Here is a 27104-nt window from a genome sequence, read left to right as displayed (position 1 = left end):
AAAATGGAACGCCTAACTTAAGCATGGTATTTATATTAAAATTATTTTTATTTATTATGTAATTATTATTTTAATTAGCTAAAAATTATCATTATTTTACTTTATATAATCCCATTTATTTCAATTTATAAACCTTATTATACATACCTCTGTCGAGCTTAACACACGCAAACTACGATTCACGTCCCTTGTGTGCAGGTAAGCCTCACCTCAACATGAGATGCTCGACTTCCTCCTCCTTAGTACGATCTGACGATGCGGCTGCTGCTCTTCTAATTTATTACTTTAAGTTAACTTTAATTTTTTTATAATTATTATAACCTTTTTATAATTTTCCCATTGTCTTTAATCAGGATTCAATTATTTAATCTTAAACCAACCTGTCTCTAAAATCATTTTAGTCACGACCCGACTTGAGGCTTGGAATTAACAACGGGTACAGACAACCGGACGGTGTGAATTAAATTTTCTATATTATTCTACAATTTAATAGATGAAAGATTCACTACAAATTAAATTAAAATGATACAATTAAAATTACCTCGTTGATAGTTATTTGACTCTTCTATAAAGATTTTCCCTTTTAATGCTTAACTTTTAATTTCTTAAAATTTACATGAAATTTTAGTTTAAAAAACAATGAGTTAAACAAGCAATGAATACTCATACTCTTAAATTAGAATAATACATGAGAAAAGAAGCAATATGCATGTTAGTTAAGCTGTTTAATAAATCAATATAAATATCAGGATTCAAAGAGTTTTACTGTACAAATAACATATTAATATTATTTCATATCTATACAACCATCACAGAAGACACCATCTAAAAATTGTCAACTAATACTCATCAATATCAATATCTTTTTTCATATGTACACGGGTACATTAGTGTTCTCCACAAGTACCATCAAGGAGTGCTCCATCATAATCAGTCATGCACATATAAGCAGTCAACATAAACATATGGATTCATCGCATTCAACCATACTACATAAAACATACACTAAAATGCATAAGTAAATAGCTACAATATTCGCAACGATATGACCAATAAAGAAAAGAATAACTCAATTTGAATAAAGCATCCACGAATATCATCAGTTGCAAACATATTTGAGAAGAAATAAATTATTACTATAATTTGAAAGTACAAGTACTCACTTTGATGACGCTTAATTCGATAAATTTGTCTCGACATCAATTTTTCTAAAATGAATGCCTAAATAAACATGATATTTATATTAAAATTTTATTTTAATTACTATGCTATTATTATTTTAATTAGCAAAAAATTATCTTTACTTTAGTTTATATAATCTCATTTATTTTTCAATTCAATAGTATATATATATATATATATATATACACATATATATTATTAATTATACTAATAAATCAGTTTAGAAACCTTATTATACATACCTTTGTCGAGCCCTAACACGTGCAGACCGCGATTCACCTCCCTTGTGTGTAGGTAAGCCTCGTCTTAGCGTGAGATGCTCAACTTCCTTTTTCGCACGATCCGACGTTCCCCCTGCCGCTCTTCTCCATCTTCGTATGTCGGGCTTGTCTCCTCTATCTGCACAGAACTCCTCCCTCTCATCTTACTTTACCACAAACAAGACACTTGGCTGGAAAAGTAAGCATTTGACAATTTATAGGGCGAAATTTCACCTTGGCTTCCCAACGTCCCCCACCCTTCCCGCCCCTCCTCCCCCCCCCCCCCTTCACATTTTCCCGACGCCTCTTTTCCTCTTCCTCGATTCTTCATTTCCTCTTTCGACTACTCGACTCTTTGATTCCTCTCCGCTCTCTTCGTTTTCTCTCCCCATGCAACTAAAATGAGCTATTACAGCAAGGGTGATGTCCGGGGAGCTAGACGACAAGAGTAAGCAATTGGGGGAAGAGTGGATGGGTGTTCGGTTGAAGTATGGAGTGGTTGGAGGTGGAAGAGGGGATGAAAATGGTTAGGGTAAAAAAAAAGATATAGCACCACATTGGAGCAGGATACAGCCAGAGCACCACCATCTCCTTGGATACATCCCTATAATTGGGAGAACACTCCATATAGGAATTTGAAATCTGCAAAACCAAGTCTGCCCTAACTCTCTAAAACAACAACAATATATGAACTCTACTTGGAGAAAAAAAAGGAAAGAATAGGAAAGGAAATTCTCACACAAGAGGAAGGGGTGAGAATACTCTAGAAAATAGCCATAAAAGCGCACGGTGGCCTCACCCATTCTACATATCTAGCAATCCCTCTGCGCTCCCCCCCCCCCTAATTTGTTCTGGGTTGGTTCAAGGAGATGGCCGACCGATTCAGCCGGCTGGCAATTTTTGCGCCTGTGTTAGGCTGTTGTTACCGTCCCACTACAAGGACGCTATTAGCATCCCACGTTAGGGGCACAGTTAGAGCCCGCTACAGGGGCGCCTCTTAGCATCCCACGTCAGTCTTCCACGATTGGGGGAGCTTCGACGTGAGAGGTCGAAGCTTCCATTTCGTCAACTGCCCCTAGATCCCATTGACGAATGCACTAGTCTCCGGAGGTATCTGAGAGTCTTACCCAACTTACGAGCAAAGGTCCATATCAATCTGTTCTCCTGAGACTGTGGACCACGCTTAAACTGTTGAATCTTCCCAAAGTAACCCACGATCGGTTCAATCGGGCATGCAGTGAGAGTAATCTAACCCTTCCTGTACGGCAGTGGTACCGACGGTACGGTGTCGACCTGATATACCCTTAGTCATATCTGTCCAGTATATGGAGCGGGTGTCTCGGTCCTCTCATCCAATTTCTTCACTAAAATTGGCCCCACTGATGTCGCTCTATTGGTAAGGGCTCCTGTGTTCTTAGACTCCGCTGTAGAAAGTTGAATGATAGATATGTTTTCCATCCTTGGTGAAAGAATAACTGTTTTTGAATCTGTCGTACTGAGTCCTCCGGTCAAACTGCTAAGGTCATCCTAACAAAAGGTGGCAGACATCTATGGAAACCACGTCACACCACATTTGATCCTGTAGCTGGCCCCCAATCGAAAACTCTACTAAGCAACTCTGATAGATGCTAAACCAATTCTCCTTTTCAGCCATATAGGTGAATATAGTTAGGAATGCATCTGAGTTGTGAGTCACAATTTCTCTACCAACTGTGTCTATGCCACTTTCTTGTTGCTTCTGCCGTCGATGATAAGACTAAACACCTTTCCATTCACTGCACAGCTGGTGTAGAATATGTTGAATTGAAGCCACAGTAAATCCCTAATGTCCTCAGTCTGCAAGATCCGTCGAATCACGAGCGCCTCTCACTCTTCTGGGGAAGGTTGATACACCTCATCTTATTCCTAGGCCTTTTCTTCATAGCTAATATCTCTCACGACACCTTGATTAGTCAGACTACTCTGCTCGTAGGACAGTTGGAGGCTATGTGACTGTAACTGTGGCATTTGAAGCATTTCCTGGCCGGTACAGTGTTGGAGGCGCTGCCTTTCTCCTGCATCTTCTCACTCTAATTCGGATTGTAATTCCCGTTTTTGAGCTTGCTAGTCTCTCCCGGGGTGTCATTATCGGTCGTGGTAACTGTAGGTGGCTACTTGCCTGAAGGTTGGTGTCTAAAGGATGACTACTTCATATTCTCCTTTTGTTGTCTCTATCTTCAAGGCCAATGTTTGTACATCTCTTAGTGTTTAGTATGGTTGCAGATACACTACATTGCTAATGGCAGGCTTCAGTCTCCCAAAATATATGGCTATTGTATGCTCTTTTGGCTTTATCAATTTGTACTTTAGCTGTAAGTGATCGAATTGCGTTGTGAACCCCTCCACTGAAAGATCCCTTTGCTACAATTTGTAGAGTTTCATAAACATATCCTAGCGATAGTGAGGTGTAAGGTATTTTTTCTGTATTGCGTTCATCTTCTCGTATTTAGTCATCTTATCACTATCTTCTCTTTTCCTCTCTCTACAAAATTTTCCACCATAGGGAAGCACTCTTCTTCAGTTTAATGGTGCCTAGCTTGACTCGTCTATCCTCTGATACCTCATTATACTCGAAGATCTGTATAACAGTTTGCAAACACTCAAGGAATTCATCTGGATCCATACCTCCTTCAAACTTGTGTAAATCCACCTTGATTCCATAATCTCTGTGTCCTCCTGCTGGTATCTCTTCTCAAGAATTCTTTCTGAGAGAGGGATTCAGATATCCTTCTCAAGGCCTCCTTTGATATTGGATACTGAAACGTTTTGGCCTGTCATCGTTGAACGTATCCCCATAGAAGGGTTTCAGATTGTCATTTCTTTCTCCCCTTCGACTCTCTAAATTTGGGTCAAAAGTAAACCCTCTTCAATATCCGCAAATCTCTATTGAAGAAGACTAAGCTCTCGCCCTATCTCCTACTCGATAGGCTTAGGCATGTATCTTGCTTGAGGCATGGATAGAGTTTAGGGTGGGGAGGTGAAAGAGAGTGTAGGAGACTCATTGATAGTGTAGAAAATTTAATTTGTTGTTGCTGATTTTAAAAATCAGCAAGGGTTTAATTAGGGGTAGGCTAAATTCTTGCTGGATGTTTGGGAATTGGAAAGAAAAAATTTTGGAGGTGACTTGGGTAGGATGTTTGGGAATTGGAAAGAAAAAATTTTGGAGGAGGTGACTTTAGGATAGATGCTAGGAACCCTATGATGAGACTAGGGTTAACCTGACTTTGATACCAAATGATATCGAAACTAGTAGGAAAAACAATGGAAAAACAAAAATAAACTGTTATTAATGTGTAGAGAATGTTACAACACAATACAACATAAAATAACAACACAAAACATAAACAACATAAGCAAACTAAGGTTTGTTCCAAGAGCGGTGGAGGTCAGCTAGGTGGATCGGGTTGGTTGGCAGGGGTGGTGGCAGAAAAGAAATGTTGGTGGCAGCAAAGGAATGTTGGTGGCAGAACTACAAAGACAATAATGATGGAGGGATGGTAGCAGGTTTTGATGTAGAACAACGACGAACGAGGCTGGGATGAAGGCTGAGAAGGGAGGACAACAATGCGAGATTGTAGGGACAAGGCGGTTGAAGGCTGGGTTAATGTCCGGGAACTGGATAACAAGAAAAAGCACTTGGAGGAAGGGTGGCTGGGTGTTATGTTGAAGTATGAGGTGGTCGGAGGTGGAAGAGAGAGGAGAAGAAGGGTTAGGTAAAGTTAGATGGAAAGATACAACACCACCTTGGAGTAGGATATAGTCGGAGCACATCACCTCCTCAAATACAGCCCTAGAATAGGGAGAACACTCCACAAGAATCTGGAATCTGCAAAACCAATACTGACCTAACTCTCTCAAACAACAATATATGGACTTTAATAAAAGAAAAAAGGGAAAGAATAGGAAAAGAAATTCCAACACGATATAGGGGAATACACCAGAAAATAGCCATTAAAGGACTTCCATAACTAGAAAAGCGCTCGGTGGCCTCGCCCTTCTATGCATCTTCCCTCCCCCCCCCCCCCCCCCCCCTCTCTTTTTCGAGACTTGTTCTTGACCGGTTCCCTAGACCAGCGAGGAGATATCCAGCCGGTTCAACCGGCTGGCAATTTTAGCACTTGCGTTAGGCGCTATTAGCAACCTGCTACAGAGACGCTATTAGCGTCCCGCATTAGGAGCGTTGTTAGCACCCCACGTCAACACATTTTTTAAAATGATCCACAACATACAAGAGACGATTTGGAGAAGATGGCACTCATCCTTGTAGAGGACTACTAGGATTGTAACTTTTTAAAGAAGAATTCATTGAAGGCCTGAAAAATTTATGCAACAAAAGCAAAAAAGTCAGATGAACAAACCATAAGCATAATGAGAATTTGATAAAGAATTTTAACTACAATTATTTATTTAAATTTTAATGTTCTAATTTTGTATAAGACTTTGTTTGTGTTTCAAGTTAAAGACTTGCATGAAAAAATCTAAAAATTTTAAATTTCAAGTGAATTTGAGTATTATGAAAAACATTTTGAAAAATCATGAGAGAAATAATGAATTGCAAGATTTGCAATTAGTTAAATATTTTAAGATGAGTTTTCAGGGTTTTTAAAATATTATGGGTTGATCACTACGATCCCCCACGTCTTGTATTTTAAATTTTTTAAAATAGATTTAAGGTTTTGTATGAACCTATTTATGTATTTTTGTGTTGAATGAAAGTAATAGTTAATTGAATAAAAATTTAAGTTTTCATCAAGATTTAGAGGCTTGGTGGCTAACCAGAAAAAATGAAGATCTGACGTTATTTCACCATCTACTGCTTCGGTGGTGACAGATTTATTTATCATTGTGTTCTTTATTTTTCTCTTCCAGTGAAAATCAAAATCATGGTGGGGAAATTTTGCTCTTTCTTTCCTCTACCACTTCAAAATTCCTCCATCTCTAAAATTCTCACAAAATCTCTGCTTAAACCCCACTAAAAATGGTTGGTCAATCCTAGCCCAAATCTGACCTAATCTTATTTTTTTGGCTACTTGCCCTTAAACCCTTAAAAAAATTGTGTAAGGCTCTACAATTAATCTAATCACATTTTCATATCCTTGGTAGAAATTTTCTCTAATTGTCACAAGCCCTAAACCCTTTTACTAAAGTTAAGTATCTACACAAGCACTATTGCCATATTTGGTTTTGACATAACTTGGTCTCCAATAAAAATCCAAAAAAAATATAAAAAAACTTCATAAAATTTCAAGAAACTTCTCATACCATATCTAGACATCCTAAGCTATGATTCCAAACTTTTGTAAGCCCAAGGGTTACAAATATTTTCCACAAAAGGATTAAAATTGGATCTAAGGTTTGATATTTTTAGGTTGAACCCTGTATGCCCATATTTGGTTTTGACATGACTTGGTCTCCAATAAAAATCCAAAAAAAATATAAAAAAACTTCATAAAATTTCAAGAAACTTCTCATATCATACCTAGACATCCTAAGCTATGATTCCAAACTTTTGTAAGCCCAAGGGTTACAAATATTTTCCACAAAAGGATTAAAATTGGATCTAAGGTTTGATATTTTTAGGTTGAACCCTGTATGCCCATATTTGGTTTTGACATGACTTGGTCTCCAACAAAAATCCAAAAAAAATATAAAAAAACTTCATAAAATTTCAAGAAACTTCTCATACCATATCTAGACATCCTAAGCTATGATTCCAAACTTTTGTAAGCCCAAGGGTTACAAATATTTTCCACAAAAGGATTAAAATTGGATCTGAGGTTTGATATTTTTGGGTTGAACCCAGTATGGCCAACCAATAATTTGGGCTTTTCCCTTATTTTATGCATCCCATAATCCCTTGCTTTTACACATTCCATATCATATTTTGAAACTTTCTAACAAAAAAGAACTTAATAACTCCAAAGCAAACCTTAAGCCTCCCCTCACCATCATGTTTTAAAGGCAAGAATTGTTTGTTCATTATCAAAATAAGATGGATTAGCATGCTTAGTGAGCCATAGAATATGTGAAAGAGCCATGATAGAATCAACCATTACCTAAGCTTGAAAACATTGTAGAGATGTGTAGGAACTAAAGAGAAACTCGACCAAAAAAAATTCCTTATTTTATTTTTGCCAATGGTATCAGTGATAAAAGGGGCGATATTGAAATTCAAAATATTTATGTTTTAATGTACTAATATAATGTTAAGAAGAATATTTTAATGTAAAGAAAAGTCAAGGAAAAATAAGTACAACTAAAGATATTGTTGTCTTAAAATGTGGAACCAATAAAATACAAAATCCCTTTGGCAAACTCCTAATACATAGCAATGAAGGCAATTTGAGATTATCAAGCATCCAAGTGAGAATAGCAAAGTCAAACGCCTGTCATTTTATATATTTGGTGGTATCCATTAATTCAAGAACCAAGAGTCCAAATAATGAAGTTTTTCATGGAAATTGATGAGAAAACAAAAATCACAAAATCACAATATAGATAGTACTATCGAGTTTGAAAGTGATATCAATATTGAAGGAAGTTTTGGAGAGAGGTAGAATAAGCCATCAATGAGTAAAACAATGAGTTAATTAAAAATAAATCGAAAAGCCATGTTTGGAAGAGGTTGCCAAGAAGAAATCACAAAATGAGATTTTTAGAGAAATATGTGCAAAGATAATGTGAGAAAGAAGAATACATGCACAAAGAAGCAAAAAATGCAGGGCAATAAATAGAGATGAGCTAGTGCATGCACAAGGAGCATTCAAATGCGCTTAGAACATAGAAGGTGTGTGTTGCAGGTGCAAGACAAAAGTTATCCAGTAGTTAGCAGGCATAGCATTTGGGAGCAATGGTGATATGTCCGTGTAGCAGGCAAGGCTCGAGAGAAACAAGCTTGCAATCCTTTAATTGCAATTAGATTGTAGTGTTGTTCACTTGTTCAAGCAACGTAGTGGGGGCACAAGTAAGAAATGAAGGGATGGGAAGGGACAAGTGGAGGGATAAGATTGATCGCTAAGCCCTAATCAAGCTCTTGATACCATGTTAAAAGTGATTGAATACTACTTCAACTCTTTTATTATAATAAAAAAGCCCAAATGTAGAAAAATACACCAGTTAAATTTGAAAAAAATTAAAGGCTCAATTAAGAACGAACATTCTGGAATAAAGATAGCAGATTCAATAATAAATAATTTTTAATCTAGTGAAATCTCCACTGAATATAACTAATGTGGTTAGGCCTTCGCATAAAAGCTACTGAGAAAAATACAAAAATTATGCAAGAAAACTATGCAAAATATATAATAGAAAACATAACATGTAGCTAAAAGATACATTTAAAGTTATACGTGCAAATTAAATTAGCAAGTCCAAGCACAAACCTGTATTGAAATAACACCCCAATCCTGTAAAATCTTGCCAAGTTTGCGCCTTTGCCACGCATTGTTAGTACAGAGGATTTTAATCAAGTTTATCGTCAGCTATCCGTCAAAAATAGAAAAAAAGATGTTTTACCCTCAACAAACATCTTTATAATACAAAAATATATGTAGAGAAAGAAAGCTTACCAGACCTAGCTGCACTACAAATTCATTTTCCTGAAATGTCTGACCCCTTGCAACTTCAGGCGCTGCTAATTCCCTTGAAATGACCTCATGGAAAGAATATTTCCCATATAACTTCCCATCTTGAACTAACAAAAGCTGTTCACCGGTTAGCAAAACAAGTAAAATAAACACAAGAAAAATAAGGTTGGACAACAAAATAACACTGCCATTTTACCCATCAGAATAATAGAAACTTTTGGCTAAAGTTATAGTAAATAACTTTATTATGATTCCTTCCAAACCACCCCAGATCAATTAGAACGAGAAAACTAACCCCAAAAGACAAATTAGGTTGGTATTTTTTGATGTAAACAATATTATTTTTATAGGTTCAGACAATTATTAACGTGATCGTGCAGTTGTTAATGTTGATTCATTTCACATGTCCTTTATCAGTAACTAAGGTTCATGATATGAAAAATTACTACGCACCGATTATGTAGTACAAAAATTAAAAGTATGATTTCAAAATGATCATATCAGTCACACATAACAAAAATTATTTAAACGGAATTATCAACAGCACCAGTATCTACTGTGATGCAACTGTCATTATTTATGTGCTATAACACGCCAAATATCTCTAACTTGCATGAAAGTTAAATAGAAAAAAAGGATACCTGCTAATATGAAAGAAAAGAATAAAAACAGAAACCCCCAAACAGCATGAAATAAATAAAAGTAATGTAAGAATAGGAAACTACCGATTATAATAGGTAATATCAATAATTTAATCAATAAATAAAATCCAAAATTAGGTACCCAACTATTTATATGTGATCAATTTAGCCCAGATTATCACATTTCTCTAATTTGGTTTCTCAACTACGCAAAATTAATCCAAAATGGTCCCTAATGAACAAAATTGGAATAGATTTTGCATGGTTGATGGACAAAATAGGAATCAATTTCATAAAATGATTTATACGAGAGAGATCATTGTGAATCAATTTTACACAGGCAGGGAACTAAATTATAGAAATGTGACAGTTTAGAACTAAATTGGCCACAAACAACAAAGAACATTTGGAATTTTTATCATTATAATTTAGACCTCTTTATTCCACTTTATGGATTCATGCCTAGGCTTGCAAGCCTAATGACCTCCTTTGCTAAACAATAAGGTTCAAAACTCATATCATAAGAATTAGAAAAATAACGACAATTGTTGAAATGTGAATTGAATATACAATTATTTATGCAAAATTTAAGTATTTTTTAATTTATATATATTTAACAATAAATTATTTTTTTTTGTATTGACTAAGAAGGCTAGAACTAACATTTGAACTAATCAAATGGCAACGAGTCAAACTCACCGATCATCAGGCTAAAATAATTAGTAAAAGCTTAGTAAGGAGATGAACTTGTTTCAAATGGTATCTGTCAGCAGCAATAAGAAATCAATCCCAGTAAGAGTTTTTTCATCAACAATATTAAGCAAATAATTTTAGAGAATGCATAAAACTAAATAATTTTTTTTTTAATTTCATAATAAAAATGAATAATATCGTTAACAATAATAAAACGTTTCATTTTTACCGTCGTATTACTAGAAAAGAATTTGAGGAGGATTTAAAGAAAACCAAGGGGGGATAGTCTGTAAGACCTGATGATATCTCAATTAAAGTGTGGAAATATTTAGGAGATTTGGGAATTTCTTGGCTTACTAAACTCTTTAATATTATTTTAAAAACTAAAAAGATGCCCGAGGAGTGGAGGAAGAGTATTTTGGTCCCCATTTTTAAGAATAAAGGGGATGCATAGGAGTGTGCAAATTATAGAGGAATTAAGTTGATGTGTCATACTTTAAAATTATAAGAGAGGATAATTGAACATAAATTAAGACGTATTACAAAGATTTCTCATAATCAATTTGGATTAATGTCGGAAAGGTCTACCATGAAAGCTATACATTTATTGAGAGGTTTGATGAAAAAGTTCATAGATAATAAGGAGGACCAACATTTGATTTTTATTGATTTAGAAAAAGCTTAGGATAAGGTTCAAAGAGATATCCTTTGGAGAGTTCTTGAGAAGAAAGGTGTTGGTATGACTTATATTCAACTCATTAAACATATGTATACTAGAGTTGTTAATTCGAACTAAAGGAGGAATGACAAAATATTTTCCTTTTTTTATTGGATTCCATCCGGGATCGACTTTAAGCCCATATCTTTTTTGCTTTAGTTATGAACGGTCTTACTGGACAATTACAGGAGGATGTACCTTGGTGTATGCTTTTTATTGATGATATACTTCTCGTGGATAAGACGAGAGAAAGAGCTCGGGAAAAACTTGAATTATGGAGGTCTACATTGGAGTCTAAAGGCCTTCATTTGAGTAGAACTGAAACAGAATACATAGAGTGTAACTTTAGTAGTAGTAGCTCTAGTAATAGAAGGGTAACTTTGAGTGATCAAATTATTAAAAGGTGTGAATAATTTAGATATATCGGCTCTGTTGTTCAAAGCGTGGTGATATAGATGGGGATGTTAATAGTAGAATTCAAGTTGGTTATTCAAGTTGGTTATCAAGTTGGTTAGTTGAAGTGGAGGAATGCTTCGAGCCTTTTGTGTGATAAAAATGTTCCACTTAGACTGAAAGTAAAATTTTATAAGACGGTGGTGAGGCTTGTAATGCTCTATGGCGTTCAATGTTGGCCTTCAAAAGAGAAGCATAATGCTGAGTTGAGTGTTGCGGAGATGAGAATGATTAGGTGGATGAGTGGCATTACACATAGAGACAAAATGAGAAATGAATATATCTGTGATAGGGTTTGTGTAGCTCCAGTGACAGACAAAATTAAAGAGAGTCATCTTAGATGGTTTGGTCACATTAAACGTCAACCATCTGATGATTCGATTAGGAGAGTAGATGTTATAGATTCGACTTATGTTAAGAAAGGCAGTGGTAAACCTGGGAAGACTTGGGCTTATTGTATTAAAAATGATCTTAATTTATTAGAACTAAATAAAAATATGACACTAAATAGAATGCAATAGAGAAAAAGGAATCATGTAGCCGACCCCACATAGTGGGATGAATGCTTTGTTGCTGTTTTTATTGTTGTACAAGAAAAATAAATAAGACATAGTATTCATAAAATAACGTGTAATATATTTTCAAAAAAATAGTAAATCTCCAAATAGTTTTTTAAAAATTACCATAAAAGTAGCATGATAATTTAACAGAGAGATAAATCAAGAAGAATAATACCACTAGATTTACTAATCCATAATCACTATTTAAAATAAGTAAAATGACAGCAAAATAAGGCATAATACTTATCTTTTAACTGACACGTTTTACACTAATAATTTATAACAATACAAGCTGAAGAATTTAGAAAATAGATATGAAGAACTACAAGGGAATATGAAAAAAAAAGGGTGCAAGATTAAGAGTAAGAGTAGGAGCTGGAACTGAGTTATTTTGCCAGCAGTAAAAAAAATAAAAATTGATCGTCATTTTAGAAATAAAAAAGGTGGTATTTTTTATGTGATATTAAAACTGTGGGTGGTATAAAATGTAAAAATTAAACATTAGGTGTTAGATGTGTGACTACAAAAGAATTGGGTGGCATCTCTGTAAATGCAAACATGAAACAATATGTAGAATTGTTTGGCAAAAATTGGATACACGGATCTAACAATACTAACAGTTCTTTTGCAAAAATGTAAAATAAATTACAAAAGTTTTGATGATACCTGGAGATGAGCTCTTGCCACTAGATCAGGTTGTGATTTCTGAAATTGGACCAAAAACTGCAGAATGTTATCCAGCAACGGATCAAGTGGAAACGAAAAAACAGCATCCAGATCATTCAGAAGCTTTTCAAAGTACTCAATAGCCTGTAATGTGAAATAGAGGGAATATTCAACAAAATTATTGATCCTGAAATAAAGTCCGTTGCCGGTACCTACTCCAATAAGAACATATTTTTAGGCTAGGACTAGTGAAACAAACTAATAATTTTTTAAAAAAAAGGGGCATTTGCATTCGTACCACCTAATTCCTATGTATTTACATATCTACATATCTAACACCTAAACTTTGAAACTTTGATTTTTACATTTACACCACCCAAATCTTTCATATCACATAAAAAATACCATTATTTTAACTTTTAAAGAGTGGAATACACCTAATCATGCATAGTGTTTTTTTTTCTATTTAAAAAAAAAAACTTTTCATGCATAGGTAAGGTAGCAAAAATGTAAAAATTGACGTTTAGGTGCAAGATGTGTAAACACGTAAGAATTAAGTGGTATGCATGTAAATCCTTCCAAGAAAAAACAATTTTATAACTCTAGCTATCTTCTCTTATGGCTCACTTCTTTCCAGCTGAGAATTTGGATTGCTCGTGGAGGAGTTGGAGTAGACAATCTGCTATTTAAATTAGCATCAAAACCAAATGGCTGTCTTCCTGACGCAGTTGTCTTACATTCAATTTCACCGGGAATAGCTCTACAAGCATTAGATCTGAGGAATTCCATTGACTTTGACATAGAAGCAAGCTCACAGAGACATGATATTGCATGCTTTTTTGCCAACTCGAGACCCCTTCCTTGAGGCTTTCTCATGCACACAAGGGCATGATAAAAATGCTGAGATAAAAAAAAATGGAAGATAATGTAAATTTATGTACAGATAAACTAAATGGTTATCACTGATGGAAGGCTTGAATGCATTAGTGAGTTTAACAGAAATCAACCGAAAATATTCAAAATCACAACAAACAAACAGTTAGTTCCTTGAGGCTTTTAAAGTTTCCGCTAAAATTGACCTACGAACTGCACCACTTACTCGAATATGGACTAAAAATGCTAATGGAGTATTCAACTGTCAAAGCTAGATCTACATAGCAAGGTCCAATTATAGCTTAAATAAATTACTATTTGCGACAATTAGAAATTTCATCCCAACTATTACTTATAAAAAATAAAAAAATGCGTGAAAAGTGAATCATTGGTAACACAGACATTAGCAGTTTGTTAATCTAAATTAAATATGAAAAGATCAGCCCAGAAATGCAAAATTTAATAGTTTCACGCAATCTGTAACTGCAAGAAGGGATTATTATTGAAATCCTGATCCTGTCTCAATTCTTCTAGCCAAACAGGACCACCTCTTGAGATTTTGTAATGCCATAGTGTGCACAAAAAAAGAGTCAAGACAACGGAAAAAATGAAAATATTGAAACAGATAAATCGATTGATTATCTGTGGAAAGTTTGACATCATAGATGATTTCAATGAAGAATATCATCAGAAGAAATACTCATGAAAGGGAAAGAATAGCTTTCATTCTATCTAGTAGAATAGAATTATTTACAAAGTCTAACAAAAGGGCATTTGACTAATAAAGTAGAAGTTGCGGCTAGAAAATAGGAATGGCCATTTAAGAGAATAAGATATTAAGAGATAATATGACAATGCCGTAATTTCCAAAAATATCTTCTAGAAATTGTGTTCTGGGGTTCAAAGAAAACGCATCCTTATAGTCAAAGATGTAGCTCTGAAAGTTTTTGTTTGGAAATATAGTCATTAGTAGTTCGTTGGTATAAACTTTAAATGGAAAGATGTAATAGGTTTAGAAAAGCAAAATTTATTTGTATTCATACAAACTATCAATGCAAGGGTACAAAAAAACCTAATGCAACTTCTCCGCCAGCTAATGAGTGTTGAAAAAAAAAAATTGTTATATTCATTAAAAAAAAAGAAAGGCTACTGTCTATCAATCGGTCAGTCCCTTTTTATAAGAAAGGGAAGATGACGAGAGAGAGAGAGAGAGAAAGGGAGAGGGAGAGAGAGAGAGAAGGAGAATGTGTGTGTGTTTTCTTGTAGGTAAGAATGTGAGAGAGATAAGGATCAAATAAGTGAGAGCAGAACAAAGAGCAAAAGACGAGGGCCCCGTTTGGGGCAGCTTATTTGGGTGCGATGGCGTTTTGAAAATGCCGCCGCGCTGTTTGGAAAACGATTTCGGAGGGCGTTTCCAAAACGCCGCGACGCGCGGTATTTTATTTGTGCTACGGAGTCGCACGCAAGGCAGGGTATGCGTTCGGCGTTCATGACTGACGTTTAGGGCTCGAATTCTTCCCGTGCTCTTGGGTGATCTCTCTCGCGCTCTCCCTCGTCCTCTCCATGCCCGATCTTCTCCCTTGCGCAAACATCGATTCGATCGTTCCTCTGGTGAGATCTATGTGCTGCTATGCTTTCTGGTTAATGGCTCGATCTTCTCCTTGCGAACATCGATTCGATTGTCTTTCTATTTTTTTTTTGCAAGATTCGATTAATGGTTTAGGGTTTTCTTGAGGATGTCTTTATTGGATTATTTTGGAATGCATTGGATCTGTGTTCCAGTGCACTTTCAATTTATTTTTTTTCTGGTAATATCACAAGAATGACAGACGAGCAAATCCCTTGAATGCATTGGATTTGTGTTCCACTGCACCTGTTATAATGTTCTGTGAGTATTTCTGTTCGTATGACTTCGGGTATACCCTTATATATGGGCTTCAGTTGGTTGGTGATAGGGTCATTTGGAAAATTTCTTCTTTCTGTTCCTATGTTAAAATTTCATTGCTCGAAATGTTGGAATTGGAAAATTGGAATTTTGGAATGCTTGGGATCTATTTTTTTATTGCAATCCATGGAAATATTTTTAATTCTTGTTATTTTTGGAGAAGAAACAATACATGCCACTTCATTTCCAATGCAAATACTATTCAATGTTAGCAGAAAATATAATGGAGGATTTACATACATTCCACTCTATAATGAGGCATTTACATACATTTCACTCTTTAGTTAAGAGGATATATCATGGGGCATTTCTTTGAATGTTGTTCAGTTGTATAATGGGGAATTTATTGGCCTTGGAGTCCTATGTATATGGCGTTGGTGTTGAGATGAGTTGCAAGCTATCAATGGAATGGTGCATTCTTTGAATGCTTTCCACTTTTGATACTCTGCTTGATACTCTGCTCTTTAGTTAAAAAATATATCATGGGGCATTTACATACAGAACCCGCAATTCTTTGAATGTTGCGCTTTAGTGCATGAATTCTCTCATTTTCATTTCTGTGTTGATGAATTATTTCTGTTTGGGTTTTAGAGCATCGAGTTGGTATATTTTTATGGGGTTTTCTAGCTTCCTTAGATGCTGAGGCTAGAGAGAAAATACAGTGCTTATATTTTAAAACTACGAGTTGTATTAGTCTTTAGAGCTATGGTTTGCATTGGTCTTTTAACATTGTGATTATATTTTTTATAAGAACACTCATTATGGTTATGATGATGACTGTAGATATGAGTATCTCGTTTACTTATCTAAATGATGGAAATGCATATTTGTAGTTGACAATGAAGAAAATTATTGTCACACTTGGCAATTGCTTCGAGTGGAATTATATTCCACGACAAGTATGAGAATGTGCATATCAAATATAAGATGTGTATTGCTTTATTGTCACACATGTACTTCAGTTGGATGTCTTTCAATGTCATTCAGTCAGTATATGAAAGATGTCTATTGCTTTATTGTTACACATGTACTTTAGTTGTATTGTTCTTCCTTGAGAATCATAATTATGTACTCTTATACAATTGCATAATAAAACACGTTTGATGTCTTACTGTGGATGTAGGTTTTTGACCGAACCACATAATTCCTTTGTGTCATTTTTTATTTTTTTATGAGCAAATTTGGACAATGTTGTTGGTATGGGTGGCAGCAGAAGTTGTCAAGTTTTTTACTATTTCTCTTCTAAGTCATGTACAAAGTTCGATGTCTTTCATCTCTTGTTGACTCATTTGAAAAATTTTCTTATGCATGTTGATTTACAATATGAATTTCTTTATGCATATTTAATTCTTCAAATAGTTCCACCATGGCTAAGATAAATGAAGGTAGTCCGTCAGCGATGTGGGATAAAAAAGTTACAAATATTTTCTGCAATCTCTGTACACCGAGATTGAGATCGGGAATAGGCCAACCAGAGCCGCTCAATGAATGTTATAGGCAATGCCGACAGCGAAAAAATACAAACAGAGCGGAATTGAGTCAGATCTTGAAGATAAACTTGACATAATATTCAAGGGGGTTGTGGCAATGGGAAAGCATGCATTCAGTCCTAGTGAGACGGGGTTTTCAAGAATACCCTAAGATTTTCCACCAAAGCCGGTGGCAGTTTAAGAAGAAATACACTATGTTAACCAGAGGGAGATGGGGGAGTCAAGCTCACAGAGGCCCAGACTAAGAAGAATGAAGAAAGAAAATGACACTTTTGTGAAAACTTCATTTGACCAACTCATAGATGCTTTTGGAGCTCCATCGCCTGCTCCAGTTCCTGACAGCACTATTTTCGATTGTCTTCGAACTTTGTCTACTATCCCTAAAGTAGTAGCCAATAAGCGCTTTCATGCACTATGTATGAAAAACTAGAGGATCCAACACGTAGACAAATATTCATGGCGATGGAACCAGAGTTGTGAGTCGATTATTTACATATTGTCGTGGATGATTGAGTTTCTATATGTTTTCTTTTGTTGTATTACGTACTCTTTAAAGTTATGTACTCAGCTGCTATTTAGAGTTATGTATTTTTTTTAAATGTACTTCTACTTGATTCCTGAATGTCTATTAGTAGAGCTCTATACATTTTTATTGTAACTGGCTGAGTGTTCTCATTATTTATTTCTCGCTCGCTCTATTGATTAATAATTCATGAACTAACATACATCTTTTTTTCTTTAGGATGGATCCACAACATGAACGTCATAAGAGAATGGCATGGGCTGCAGTTATTGTCATATTATTGTTGGAGTATTATCGATCAAACAGTGTTCGTATACCCTGAATGACCTCCATGACTGTTGGGGATAAATGGGTAGGTGACATGTTTTATGGACATCCAATTAAGTTCAGTAATATATTAATTAAGTTCAGTAATATTTTTCGAATGACTGTACCGATATTTATGGATCTCCTGCACGAGTTATCACTGAATCACAGACTCCAAAGTTCTTCGAGAACGACGAGAAGGGAGGTATTGGCTACAACGCTATATATTCTGTCACAGAATGAATCAATTAAGGGTGTTATTCAGAGATTTCAGTATTCATCGGAGAGAATAAGCCGTTATTTCTCCAAATGCATACATGCACTTGTTAGCTTAGCCGCTAAAATCATCAGGCCAGAAGATCCATCATTTGCTAATACTCCAGGGCAAATCGTAACCGATCCCCGTTACATGTCTTACTTCAAGGTAACTATTGTTTTCTTTACGTACATACCAAAATATAAATATTCTATAACCCTGTAAACAGAACTGCATAGGTGCAATTGACGGTACTCACGCTGGTGCCCGACTACCCAGCCAGAACAAGATGGCTTACATTATTCGAAGTGGTTCAACTACTCAAAATGTCATGACGGTATGTGACTTCAACATGTGTTTCACATATGTTATGGCAGGCTGGGAAGAGAGTGCACATGACAGTCGTATTTTCTCCTAATCCGCCTTCAGGTATGTTTTGATTTATAAAATTCCTAGTTATATGTATTTATTGCAAATAACAATGTCTTCAATAACAAAAAAATATTATTTGGTTGATGTTGGATACCTTATGCAGAGGGCTATCTGAAGTCATATCCAGACACTACGTATCATATTCCTGATTTTGAGCGAGCAAGTGACACTATTCGTGGTAGGAAAGAAATGTTTAACAAACGTCACTCCCCTTTACGCGGGGTAATCGAAAGAACGTTTGGGATTTGGAAGAAGAAATGGGTCATCCTACGTGATATGTCGTCGTATCCATTTTAGAAGCAGGTGCATATTGTGGTGACAACAATGACACTTCATAACTTCATCCGACGACATCCTTCACGTTTAAATACGGACTTCAGTATAGCTAATAACGATGAGTTGAATGTCTATGAAGAACCATCAGAAACTATGATCGGGCCTTCAGTTCCTGAAGATGAGAATGACTTTAATGAATTTGAAGTTCATGACACGATAGGTGTAGTTGAGATGACTGCTTTGAAGGAGTCTATAACAGATGCTATCTATGACAGTTAATCCAGCAAGTGGAGTCTATAGCAGATGCTATCTATGACAGTTAATCCAGCAAGTCTTTGTTTTCTTCGTACATTATAGATTCATTTTGATGTGTATTTTTTTTGGATAAGATCTGACATTCGTGAGAACCGTTTGTGGCAACGTGAAAGCATGCATTCATTCATTGTACTTGTACTTGTCTTTATCTTTTTTTTTATTTTTTCTGATACTCACGAGAGTGTGAGAACTGTTTGAGTGTGAGAACTGTTTGTGTGAGAACTGTTTGTCATCTTTTCGAACTGATCTGTGATGATTTTATGTTTCTGCATTATTTGTTTCTGCACTATCAATAAGCTATTTTGAATAAACTGCTCCAAATAGTTTTACCAGACAGAAGCACGGTAGAATGATCATTTATCCAACAACAGCTGCCAGTAAGCTATTGTAAGCTGTCTGAAACAGTAAGCCAGCTTATTCTGATAATCTGCAGATCATCAAATTATCAAAATAATTTATTATCAGCAGATTATAAATAATCAACAGCTGCCCAAACAGACCCAGAGTCACACATGAGAATGAGCAGATGAGGAAACGTAACTTCCCCCCCTTTTAAACGCCGACACCCGTACACATGGGTATCAAGTCAAGCGCAAAGAAAGAACTCTTTCGTACTTACCCAATTAGTAAATATGAACATTTAAATATAAATTCTAATTGGTATACTCTAGCTTCATTCTTTAAGATACCTAAGCTAAACAAACAACAATGGGAAAAATAATATTACTATTGAATTCAAATAGGAACTTACAACCAAACACACAAGAAATCTGAAATTGTAACAAAGGACAACACAAATCAAACTAGGTGAATCTAGAGGTAATGGTGATCAGCGAGGGATTAAACCTCCGAAGGAATAACAAAAGTCGGTTGATGGCTGGAAAGTGTAGCGACAACCAAGAGGTGTTGGTAGATGTGAAGCTGCAGAACAAGCAAGAGTGGTTGTTGTCCTGTGCAATGGCAGCAAGAAAGATGTCTGGACAGCGATGAAAATAGCATATAACGGCTGTTCTAGGTTAGGCTAAAGGGTTCAAAACAGCAAAATATCACAATATTCGACTTGGAAATTCATGGCTTTCAAGAAGGCATGCCAAGCAAACACAATATGATTCTCTAGCTCAAGAACGTCCAGCATAAAATAAGGTGAGACGTAACCAATCTTTACCAAAAATTATCCTCAATTATCCTCATGACAATTTTTTATTTCCGATAATTGTGGAAACAAGTATCACTTAAATTAGCAATCAAACATTGGAAAGACGAGTGAGCTAGGTCCAACACTACCATAACAATGATATATTAAGCATGATGAAGCGAGTCAAAAAGCTGCTGAAGAGGGAGACAGCCAGGTATAAGTATAACATGAGGCTCCAGCTTGTCATGGAACAACAATTCAAAATGAGATGAATCCAGTTCGAGTAGTTCCAACTAATTAATTATGTTTTACACTGATTAATCAGTGATCACATGAACAACGGTTCAAAAAAAAAAAAAAAAAAATTCTTTTATTGGATCAATGTAGCTAGTCGACTTCCCCAATTTAGAAAATGTTGTATCAAAAGATTTAATCATCTTCACCCACCCTCCCTTTCAATCCTCAAAGCTCTTGCCACCTAACATTCTCCTTCAATGGAGTGCATCAAGAAACAAAAGTAAATTCCAATCACTTTCATCATGAAACTAACAAATAAATGTGAAACACAAGATAAGACCTTACGAAAACGTAAGCGGCAGAGAACAGCTCGGCAATAACCTTCTTCAAGATCACAACTGGTTTGTAGCGACCCAATATCTGCAACAAAAAATAGTATGAATAAATAATTGTTTGAAATATCAAAACCAATAAATATTATCTAATGAATATGGTAGCCTGAAAATATATAATAGAATGAATTGAAAAGAAATTATAAGCATGGATTGATATGTGTGGCAATCAGTGGATTTTGTGACATCAGCAAGTTAACAATGCAATCTTCAACTTTAAAAGTGAGTGATTGAGAAAAATCTATATTGTATATTTAAATATTAATTAAAAACAACATGCCCTATCATTAGTAGCAGTATTGGCATTAAAGGTGCATTTTTTGGTCTTTTCAACACCATATCAAGCACATTAGCAAGTTTTGCCAGCATAGAAAAGAGCAAATTTTGATATCAACCTTGTTTGTGAAACCAAGTGCTAAAAGAAAAGAATTGGACAGCAGGTACTCAAATCATTTCCACTTTCTTATGCTGTTCACTACCTGATACTGGAACAAGTTAGGAAATCAATGAAAACGAAAGAAAACTTTTATTGATACCGAATTAAGGTTACAATGCAACTCAAACTGGAAAGGAAAATACAACAATTCGACTCTCCAGCTAGGACTAGAAGAGAAGATCCAAGCGCGGTGGTGGCGTCGACAAAGTGGTAAGAGAACGGGTCAAGGTCGGAGACTGTGGAGTAGGTTAGAGAGGGTGATTTGGGGGTCGGCAGGTGGGCTGGAGAAGTGGGACGGCTAAGGGAATGCAGGAAGATTGATGACCGGATGCTGGGATGAAGGTGGGATGGCTGGACAGCACTGGTGTGCTGCAGGAAGGGGGCTGCATGGTGCTAGGGTGCAGGTCGGATGGCTGGACAGCAAGAATATGCTGCAGGAAATGGGCGGCAAGGTGTGGCGGTGCAGGTTGGAGAGGCCAGTAGCTAAGGGGATTGGAGGAGAAGGGGTAGGGAAGATGATAGAGGAAGATAAAACACCACCTCAGAGCAGGATTCAGCTGAAGCACCGCCCATCGTCAGATACAACCCTAACAAGGAGAGAAAACTCCAAGGGAAATTTTGAATCAGCAAAAAGCAAAACCTAAAACATACCTCCATAAAACAGCAATTTATAGACTCAATATGGAGAGAAACGCATAAGGACAGGAAGAGGAGAACAAAAAAAAAAGGAAAGGAGTAGAAGAAGAATACAAAAGGGAAGGGGTGGGGTGGCAGTCCCAAATCCAGAAGATAGTGATTTAAAGGCTCTCATATGGATAAGAACATGAAAGGAAAAAAATAGGAGGGGGTGGAGGCGGCAGTCCCGCCCCATTGAAATCTTGCTCAGTCCACTAGACCAGTCTTTAGGCCTAACAAGATTCGTTGCCAACACGTTTAGCAGCTGGCTTCCCTAGCCCCGTCACTACCATGTATGATTCCTATATTTATCAATATTTAATTTCAGGTAAAAAGTAAAAAAGGAAAAAGGTTTTCAAAATTCCTTGTGCTGCCGACTGTATGGGCTAACCTATATAGATGGCAAAAGAGTCCACAAAATAATATGGTATCAATAAAATGTGCATGTGGACGTTAAAGGTGAGCCCATACAAAGGTAAAAGTGTCCTCAAATTTATATTTTATTAACAATACAAGTGAGCAACAAAAGTGAGCTCATATGCAGACCAAAGGGTCCACAAATTAAAAAGATTATGTTGACTTGTAAAACAAGGGCGATAAAGTTAAAGCCTTTAGGGTGGCAAAAAGATCCTCAACATGTAGACTTTGGGCTGTGTTTTCAGCCCTATTATGTGATATGTATTTGATACAATTTACAACCTTATAAATGGCTCATGAACCTACATCCTCATAAAAAATAAATTATAAGGATAAAGTAAAATATTCTAAGTTAAAGAATAAATAAATTAAACAAATGAATATTATAAAAGAAATATTATGAAAGAAAAAGCCTCCTATGTTAATACTTGTACTTGAGTAGCATAATGCAGATTTTGATTGTACATTAAAAATCTCCTTAAATTTTTTGTGAGATTTATTCAAGAAAAAACCTCTTTATACTAATGACAATGGTGCACTGATTAGTCTATGTTTATTTTAGTTTCTCTTATCTAGTTCATGATTAATATAAATCGTAATAGTTTGGTTTCATGAATATTTGAATTTTGTTTTAAAAAATTGTTTATCTTACTGAGATTTCCAAGCTCAACTAAATTACTTTAATTGTTATTTCAAGTTAGGGTAAACTTAAGATCGATTTTGAGTAAGGGTCAAGTTTTGAAGCAATTACCCAATTTTTTGTGTACAATTTTGACTATAAGATAGGAAGCACGGTAAAATATTAATATAATAATATTATGGCATGGAATACCGGTATTTTTAAGAGCTTTGTAGTCAAATAAATAGAATATTTCAGAATTTCTGCTCAATTAGCTTATGTTAACTATTGCAAACTAAAAAATTAGTGATATAATATGCTTATGTCACTCAGATGATTTGAGTTTATCGGTACCTCAATTATCATAAGAAGAATTCCACAATAGGTGTTGATAGTATATTCAATCAATTGAGTTGAACCAACCTCTATTACAACTTATATTTAACCAACAGAATCCACATGGGTCGTGTCATCACGAATCTTAGAGCCATCCAACAATAAAAGAAAGAAAAGGCAAAAGGTTTATTCTGAGGGAAACAAAAATAAAAAAGAGATGCAATAAATAGTTTTAAGAATCATTAAACTGTTTTCACTTCAAATCTATGGTAAAGAAGCAATTATTACAAATCTAAGTTGTAACATATTAATTAACTCCCTAAGCTTCAGTGAAATAAGAAAGACACGATTAAATTACCAGATAATTAAATATTTTAAATTTAATTTGACATGAATTTAAGCAAATTTTCTGGAAGAGCAAAAAAATAATGGAATCCAACGTCAAATGGATAGAAATAAACTGCATTGTTTAGCCACAAGTAGAAGAATTTATATACCATATATAGCATCTCATAAACGAGGTTGCAAAAAATGGGTATATTCGAAGGGCTAAATCTGTGAGAGAATCAAGAGAAAAGGAACAGAAAAAAACAAAAAAAAAAAGTATGATTGCTAAGAATTGATAAAAGTCATAAGTGGGAGATAGAAGAATGCAAAAAAAAAATTAATTGAGAGAATTATCAATTAATTTTGTTAATCAATTCAGCTTCATATATACTTACTCAAAATTTATTAACTACAACATCAACAGATGCAAGAACATTTTACCCGCAATAACAAAATGTAATAAATAAAATTCACATCTTAAACGGCTATTAAATGCATTAGGAACACTGCAAAATTTAAATGATGATGATGATGATGATGATGATGATGATAATAATAATAATAAATATGTCAGAGTCTTAATGCTAACCATCAGATGGCTTCTTCCTGGATGCTTGAACTTTACAAGCACGTAGTTGGCGAGAGACTGTTTCTTCCACAGAATTTAGAAGTGACGAGAATTTTTCATCCCCATCTCCTTTCAAAGGCAAGCCATATGCCATTGTAAAAAAGTCCTCTTCCTATTAATGATTAAAAGTTCAATCAATACCACCTTACATCCCTAGCAATAATAAAACAAAAACATGCTTATGAATTGAAGATTGTGCTAAAGCATGGAATATTGAAGTTAGATTAATGGGAAATTTACATACATACCACGCAGTTCTTATGTATTTACATATCTTACACCCAAAGTGTAATATTTACACTTAAAACACCTTAATGGCATAAATATAAGCATGAAAAGGTGTATTTCACTTTTAAAAAGGTAGTGACGATGGTATTTTTTTTTTTTGATGTTAAAGATAAGAGTAGTATGCATGTATATGAATGATTATGTGTTAAATATGTAAATACATAAGAACTGTGCAGTATTTATGTAAATGCCCCTAGATTAATAAACAAACCTGACATTAGAGCACGAGAAAAGAATTAATAAACAACTATTATCAAAAGTATATTTATCTCAACAGAACTTCCCCATGTCTACTAGAATAATAATTTATTGATCCGCTCATTATATGTGAACTTAAATATGCATTAATGGAAAAAGCCTTCCTTGAGTCAACACTATACTAATTAAGAGAAGAACTTGATATGAAAATAACAAATAAAGTTAATAACTAGCTTATCACTCATTACCGTTAATTTATTTTACTTTATGAAGTAAATTAAAAAATAATTTAAAATATGCGGACATAATTTTGCTACAAAAAATAGTTGTCTTGGTTTATTTCAGCCAATTTATATAACAAATGAAGCATTGTACAAAATTCCTCAAAGTAACCAGACAAAAAACAAACAAATATGCCAATGTAAGTTATGGTAACATAGGGAACAAAATAAATTTAACAATAATCTGTATAATCTCTATAACAGAGTAGACAAAAAATGATAATCTGAGCTTCACTAAAAATTGTAAAATAATAATGAAATGATGAGTGGCCCACATGTACCTCAATAATTGTACGAGAAAAAATATCACTCATAGCATTCAAGAGGATACCTAATCAAACCAATGATTCAAAATAAAAATTAAAAATTAAAAATTAAAAACAAGCAAGAAGGTAAACCACTAAACCCAACAAGTATCAACGCCATGTTTGTTCCAACTATTTTTTACTTGTATTTGATGACCATATTCATCTTACAGGGGATTGGATTCAAGGAATAAAAACAACAACAACTTCCAGTTGGAATATGAAATTTATGTGTAGGGGCATTTACATACATAGCACAAAATTCAATAAATTTAACATATCTCGGACCTGAACTTCAATATTTACACACATAGCACTCAAATCTTTAATACCACATAAGAAATAACACTATTATCACTTTTTAGAAGTGAAACACATCTTTTCATGCATAGGTTTAAAACACCAAACTGCTATGTATGTAAATATGAAAGTTTAGGCGCGAGATATGTAAATACATACGAGTTGTGTGCAAGGAACGTAAATTTCCTTATCTATATTTAGTGCCGACAACTCATAATCCAAACCAAAGCAATAATAAAATTGATTAAAGATAGAAAAGTTCTCAAGCTTACTTCATGTGTACGTGCATCGGAGACAGCAGCAATAACAGCATTACAAGTAGAACGGATTATTCTGCAATATAAATGCAACAATGGGTGTGCCGCTGTTCTTTCAATCCTCAGAAGATAAATGCAGGAAAATACAGTCTGAGCCAAGGAATGACCCCTGTGCCATGTCGCCTGCAAACAAAAATAGTGTAAAAAAAACTTCGGAAGTCATTTGAATGCATGACAGCATGAGCTTTTTGGGGATTAAAGATAGACGCATTTACATAAATCACACTGAATTCCTATGTATTTACATATCTAATAACTAAACTTTTCTTTGGCCCAAAGCTTTCGTATTACAGCAAAAATACCACCATTTTCACTTTAAAAAATTAAAATACACCTTCCAATGCATAGGGTGGTATGTATGTAAAATTGAAGTTTAAGGTAAGATATGTAAACGCGTAAGAATTAAGTGATATGTATGTACATTTTCCTAAAAAGGGGCGTAACATATAGCAGACCATACCTCACACGACAAAAGGTGGTCCATTACATCAATACAGCATTGAATATCGACTGTCCTATCTAAACTGAAAGGAATAGGAGCAGCACCATTTTCAATGGCTTCTTCAACTGAGTGGAAACCATTTCTCTCCATCCCAGGATCCATCTTGGGATCCATTATCTATATTAGAACAAACATGGGGATTTAACCACTAGAATATCTCAAAAAATTTTGAATAAATATAAGGTAGTTATGCAAATATAGTTGCAAGTATTGGCCGAAAATGTTGATGAAAGCAAAAGGACAGAACTAACGAAATAATCCCCTGATTATTTATATGAGAACATTTTAGCCCCATAGTCTATAAAAGTGCCAATCCTATGCTCATTTATTACGGGCTCAAATAATCTCCACAAATACTACTTCAACCCATATTAAAAGAGTTTGTGGACTAAATTGAAACTTTTATACACCTTGACATTAAAATGGCAAGGGTCGGGGGACATTTTGATATCTTTTATCAAAACAAAAGCAACATCTGGGAAAATGATGAATGCTAC

General features: G+C 34.9%; 1 protein-coding gene across 1 annotated transcript in view; it reads right to left on the bottom strand.

Annotated features, from left to right (window-relative positions):
• The window catches only part of LOC110024073 (N-alpha-acetyltransferase 35, NatC auxiliary subunit), a 59059-nt gene that overhangs the window by 20001 nt on the left and 11954 nt on the right, over window positions 1-27104 (bottom strand). The window contains exons 3-10 of the mRNA XM_020723813.1: window positions 26566-26724; window positions 26061-26228; window positions 24378-24528; window positions 20927-21006; window positions 13426-13698; window positions 12799-12942; window positions 9050-9184; window positions 8864-8962 (exon numbers count right to left, since the gene is read on the bottom strand). Of these exons, the coding sequence (XP_020579472.1) occupies window positions 8864-8962; window positions 9050-9184; window positions 12799-12942; window positions 13426-13698; window positions 20927-21006; window positions 24378-24528; window positions 26061-26228; window positions 26566-26724 (1209 nt within the window). The remainder of the gene's footprint in view (window positions 1-8863; window positions 8963-9049; window positions 9185-12798; window positions 12943-13425; window positions 13699-20926; window positions 21007-24377; window positions 24529-26060; window positions 26229-26565; window positions 26725-27104) is intronic.

The sequence above is a fragment of the Phalaenopsis equestris genome, unplaced genomic scaffold (genome assembly GCF_001263595.1).
Source record: "Phalaenopsis equestris unplaced genomic scaffold, ASM126359v1 Scaffold000244, whole genome shotgun sequence".
Lineage (NCBI taxonomy): Eukaryota > Viridiplantae > Streptophyta > Magnoliopsida > Asparagales > Orchidaceae > Phalaenopsis > Phalaenopsis equestris.
This window is presented reverse-complemented; position numbering and strand designations above follow the sequence as displayed.